Source organism: Balearica regulorum, chromosome 1, assembly GCF_011004875.1.
Source record: "Balearica regulorum gibbericeps isolate bBalReg1 chromosome 1, bBalReg1.pri, whole genome shotgun sequence".
In the NCBI taxonomy this organism is placed as follows: Eukaryota; Metazoa; Chordata; class Aves; order Gruiformes; family Gruidae; genus Balearica; species Balearica regulorum.
Window position 1 is genome coordinate 31925167 of NC_046184.1, and position 6000 is coordinate 31931166.

At 38.4% G+C, this 6000-nt stretch overlaps 1 protein-coding gene across 6 annotated transcripts in view; it reads left to right on the top strand.

Moving 5' to 3' along the window:
* PNPLA8 (patatin like domain 8, phospholipase A2) overlaps positions 1-4794 on the top strand; it is a 45899-nt gene extending 41105 nt beyond the window's left edge. For all 6 annotated transcript variants that reach the window (XM_075744333.1, XM_075744302.1, XM_075744317.1 and 3 more), the window contains 2 exons: positions 1651-1846; positions 3932-4794. In XM_075744333.1, coding sequence (XP_075600448.1) covers positions 1651-1846; positions 3932-4206 — 471 coding nt within the window. In that variant the 3' untranslated portion in view covers positions 4207-4794. The remainder of the gene's footprint in view (positions 1-1650; positions 1847-3931) is intronic.
* Positions 4795-6000: the final 1206 nt, after the last annotated feature.

Sequence of the window (6000 nt, forward strand, 5' to 3'; positions counted from 1 at the left end):
ACTAGCTTATTGTACAAATGGAAAGCAGTGGATGTTGTTTACCTCAACTTTAGTAAAGCCTTTCACACTTACCTCCCATAATGTCATAGATAAGCAGACAGTGAGGTGGATGGCAAACTACCTGAATGACCAGGCCCAGAGAGTTGTGATCAGTGTCACAAAGTTCATTTGGAAGCAAATCACTAGAGGTGTACCCCCTAAGGTCAATACTGGGGCAAATATTAGTTAACACCTTCATTAATGACCTAGGTGATGGGACAGAGTGCACCTGCAGGAAGTTCACAGATTGAACAAACCTGGGAGGAATGGCTGGTACACCAGATGGTTGGGCCAGCACTCAGGGAGACCTCAACAGGCTGGAGAATTCTCATGAAGTTCAGCACGGGGAAAGGCAGAGTTGTGCATCTAGGGAGGAGAAACCCCATGCACCAACCCACGCTGGGACTGAGTGGTTGCAAAGCAGCTTGGCAGAGAAGGACCTTGGGGTCCTAGTGGACAACAAGCTGAATGTGAGCCAGCAATGCACCCTTGTGGCAAAAAAGGCCAACAGCACCCTGGGCTGCATTAAAAACAGTGTGGCCAGCAGGTCAAGGGAGGTGCTTCTTTCTCTCTGCACTGCTGAGACCACATCTGGTGTACTGTGTCCAGTTTCCCAGTACAAGAGAGACATGAGCATGCTGGAGCGAGTCCAGCACGGGGCCATAAAGATGATGAAGGGACTGGAGCATCTCTCATATGAGGAGAGACTGAGAGAGCTGGGACTGTTCAGCCTGGAGAAGAGAAGGATCAGGGGGATCTTATCAATTTGTACAAATAAAGGATGGGAGGGAATGAAGATGAGAGCAGTGCTCTTCTTAGCAGTGCCCACTGGCAGGACAAAAGACAGTGGCACAAATTAAAATGCATGAAATTCTACCTGAACACAATAAAAGATTTTACAGTGAGGGTGGTCAAACAGTGGAACAGGTTGCCCAGATTGGTTTTGGAGTCTCTGTTTGTGAAGATACTCTGACACCCAACTGGATGTCGCCCGGGGCAATGTGCTTGAGGTGACCCTGTTCGAGCAGGGGTGTTGGACCAGGAAAGCACAGTAGGGCCTTTCCAACCTAAATGATTCTGTAGATTTTCCAAGTCTTCAATCCAGGCTGTAGCATCCTATCTAATGACTGTGCTTATAAAGTAGCTTTGGCCAAGCTTAGCTCTTGTGATTTTTTTTTTTAATTTTAGAATCTGCAGGTAGTGACTAGATTTTGTTACAGAATATATCCTTGTAACACCAGTAATAAACATTTTAGGATGCGGACTTTTTGATTGTTTAAAAAGTTGTCAGTATGCATATCTGTCTTACCTAAAAGGTCTTCAGAAGATGAAGTCATAACTTCAGATACTCCAGGGAATGCTGCTGTTTCAGCCTACCTCTCCTATGCCATACTCAGAAGAGCAAAACTGACCACAGACCCAGGTGCTGCTCTGACAGCAGCTGCTGCGTGGCACAAACAGAACAGTTGCACCAAAGATAGAAATTAATGCTTGTTTGATTTAATTGATTTTTGTGTATTAGCATTATGCTAGTTTGGTTTATAGTCACAGGTTTTTTATGACCATATGTTATATATAGTACTAACATCTGTATTTATTTTTAATTTACAGGATGGAGGTCTGCTTCTAAATAATCCTTCTGCACTGGCAGTTCATGAGTGCAAGTGTCTTTGGCCAAGTGTTCCCTTGCAGTGTCTCATATCGCTGGGCACCGGTCGCTACGAAAGCGAGGGAAAGACAAATGTTACATACACCAGTCTGAAAGCCAAACTCACAAATGTTATCAGCAGCGCAACTGATACAGAAGGTCGGTGTCTTAAGACACATTTGTATTGTGACTGTTTTCAGCTTTTGATGTTTCTTAGAGTAATAGTTTCAGTTCAGAGAGCAATCTGCAACCTTTTGTCTTTCTCCTTCTCCTCTCCCCCCCACCCCATCAAAACTACTCGAAACACGTCTCTCCATAACTCATTATGTGCAGTTGGTGGTTTAGTACCAGTATTACAGCTTTTGTGGAGGTGATAATATGAACGCGTTTCTTAGCCTTATCTCTGTAAGTCTTCATCTTCACTATGTTCTTGTAAGCTCTTTTAGTTTGAGTTCTCAACTGTTAATATGAGGTTGATGCCATAGGTATACTAAAGATAAAAGATAACTTAAAATTTATTCAGAATAACAATGATAATCCAACGGGATTTATACAAAGTGATATGTTCTTACTTGTGTTTCACGTTAAAGGCGTACTCAGGAATTCATTTCAGTAGAAAAATGTTTTCTTGATTTGTTTTTTTCCATAAACAGAAATGCTGAATAGTTAATATAGAACACTGATTGGTTTTCAACAGCTTCAGAAAAAGTATTTTAGTTCTGTTCTTTTCTATATGTTTTTAGCATTTTAGCATGTAGTTTTCCAAGGGCTAGACCATATCTGCCCAAGATCATGACTTCCATTGCTGTCAGGAGGAGCCAGGCATGTATTTAGCAAAATAAACTCTGTTCCTAGGATAGGAGTACACTGGAACTCTGTCACTAGCAGTTTCCATCAGTTTTGTTTTTATAAACTGAGGAAATACTGATTATGCAGATGCTTTTTTCCTCTTAGAAAGGGACCTGGTACTTTAAAAAACTAGGGATCAAGAAGTACTCTTACAGTCTAGATCCCTTGCTGCATGATCTCTGTCAACTATCATTGGTAAGAAAAAGCTACATTTTGGGCCACGTCTGTTTTTTGCACAGTTGTGGAAAGGCAGTGGGAATTGTGGGAAGGAGAAACATTCTATTAAGGGAAGAAACAGTTTAATTGCAGCAGAAAAATCAGGCAAGAAATTTGGGGGAAAGAAGGAAAGGGAAGTTTGTTGTGGAGACCAAAGGAGAGGAAATGGAAAGAAGGAAGAGTACATTTGAGCAAATGGGAAGTTATATTATGAAGGAAAAAGAGAAGAATGTTAAATAAGGCAAGAAGGACTGGATGTGGTGAGACAAGAACAGGGACACAGCTGAGGAATTTACAGGAGGAGGGACCAAGCAGAGAAGATTTGATGTTAACAAGAATCTTCTGCTGTGGTCTTACCCATGATGGTTTTTCACTTCAGAATTCTTATATAACAGTAAAAGAAGGGAGAAGCCTGGTAAGAATGCAAAGAAGATGGAAATGAAAGAGAATGAAAGATGAAAGAAGTAATGGAAATGGAATTCCAAGGGAGCCAACAAATAGAAAAGAGATCTAAAAGGAGAGGGAAAATAGGTTATAAATAAAGGAGAAAAGGAAGAAAGGAACATACAAATACGTTATATAGTTTATTATTGCACTAGTTAACTGAACTGTTATAATTTAATGTGAATGTTTTCTATTAAATGAATGTTAAATTCAAACCCAAAATCTGTAGTAATAAATTAGAAAATAATTAGTTGCTCTCAAAAGAAAGCTTTAAAACTATATATTTTTTACTGCGGTCCTTGAGATTAGAGAAGAATATATAGCTCTCCGTTTCATAATACCTACTTCCATTAGTACTGGGTGCAACAAATCATGGATGTCCTGAATGGGAGTACCTAAGTTATGTTTCAGAATGCACTCTCATTTGCAGAGGAATGGAAAGTACGTGTAATTAAAAACCTGGATAGCTGCAAAACCTTCTTAATTGTCATACCACTGAAGTTGTCTTAGAATAAATGATGAAGCTTTTCCAGAGTAAACAGAGTTACAGGGTCATTTGCAAACCTTCTAATGAGAAAGGGGTTTTGGTAAGGCAATGGTGGAAAAACATTTACTCAGCAAAGCAGCAGATATTTACACTTGCTGTGTCACTCCAGAGCACTTGTTCAGACACTGGAGGATGATTTGTCTGCCTGGTATAAGTGTAACTATTCCCTTCGTTTGTTCTCCATACAGAAGTTCACACCATGCTGGATGCACTGTTACCTCCAGATACTTATTTCAGATTTAACCCTCTTATGAATGAAGACATACCTCTGGATGAAAGTCGTAAAGAGAAACTCAATCAGCTGCAGACAGATGGAATTCGTTACTTAGAACGAAATGAAGAAAAACTGAGAAAAGCCGCAAAAATATTAACGCAAGAAAAAACAACTTTACAGAGACTTCAGGACTGGATAAGATTAAAGGCTGACATGTACGAGGGCCTTCCATTTCTTTCCAAATTGTGAATATGTAATGCATGAAAGATCATAAATGTAAATCTTGTACCAGAAAATCCATTCAGTACTGTAAAGGAAGAATGTTTGTTGGGGGTAAATGACATCTTTGGAAAGGCATCAGAATTCTGGAGAAAGCGATTCAGGATGGCTGGTTTGTGCACACTTACTTGATACGAGGTTTTATGGTGTTCATTTTTTTTTTTAACTTTATGGATCTTACTGTTGCTCTACTTTGTTAAAGTCGATAAAACTGAAAATTATGAAAACAATTGTGCTATGCATTTTTGGATGTATGTACCATAATTATGGTGGCAGTAAAATTTTATTTCTCAACTACCAGGCTTATTCAAAATTAAACAAAAAATAAAATTCTCATTCACTTTAGTGTAGGCAGTATACCTGTTAGGCTTATATAGCCAGTGAATTTAATAGAAATGTCATGTTCTTACAAAAACATTGTCTCTGTTTATTGCACTTTACATTTGAAAGATAACACTTAAATTCTTTTTTTATTTTCAGTGGTTTTTGTACATAACAGTATTGAGTAAGATGTTTGGATGACTACATATGGCATATTAAATTATCAAAATTAACTGATATTTTTAGGAGTTGCTGCTTATTGGTTTTTTTGGGGATAACTTCAGATTGGTTCATTCATTATTTGAAAATAATTCCAAGCCCCAAAACTTCACTCGAGCAGCTGTTACTGTCACAGGATAAAGAAAATAAAATACTGAAATAGTTTACATAAGTGAATTAGAAGCTTACTGTAGAAGCTTCAGGTTTGGAGGTTTTGAATGCCAAACTTTTGGTGTCTCTAGTCAAGAAAAAATTAGCAGTTGATATCTGAAATAATAAATTATGGATTTCCTTTTGTCTTTTAACTTTCACATGTGCATCTGCTTGAAATTACCTTAGAGTTGTGAAGTTGCATTTAGAGCTTACTACGATCTTACTACTCATTCCTTTGCAACTTTTTGCTTATGTCAAGAAGGGTAGTGTGGTAAGATATGACGATACAGTACATCAATGAAACAACATTTTCAGCAACAGGAACATGAGCTCTCTGAAACAGTGTGACTGCAGTGAAATTTGAGTTAGACACAGCTGCTGTCACACCTGGGGCATGTGCCTGTTAATAAGATTGCTTGACAGGTTTCCAGGTTTTTGGCTCTTACTAGGCAGCTACAGTACATGAAAGTAGTTGCTAGATAAAATGTGTGGTTTATGCAGTAGATAAAATGTCTAATTTCACCAAAAAACAGTGCATTTGTCACTTTGCCTTTTGGGGTAATCGCCTGCTGTTGCATTATCTACTAAAAAGAACTTTTAATTTGATAGTCACCATCTGTACTTGCTGTCTTAAAAGATTGCAAATGGTATTAGGTTGCCTTTAGGAAAGAAACTTTGAGGAAGACAGCTGAGATCCTTCATTATCTTAGGGGCTGCTACATTGTATCCTGTGACTGCAAAAAAAAGGTTTGATTTGGGTGGTTCTTTTTCAGTCTGACATATTTTTAATTTTTACCTGTGTCACTTTACTCAGCTACCCATGCTTTTCTGGTGCTCCCTCAGCTCTCTGCCTGGTTTTTGCCAATGAAACTGGTAAGTGCCATTGGTACATAACCTGCAGCCTTCACATTTTTAAAATTGTTCCCAATGCAAACAAATTCTAGGTGCATAAGAACTAAAGAAGCTTTTGTAATTCAATATGTGAGGAAAAGAGAAACAGAAAGAAATTTAAAAGCTACAGCAATTTAAAGATAAGAACTGAAAGAATGTATGTTGTTCATTCCTCACTCC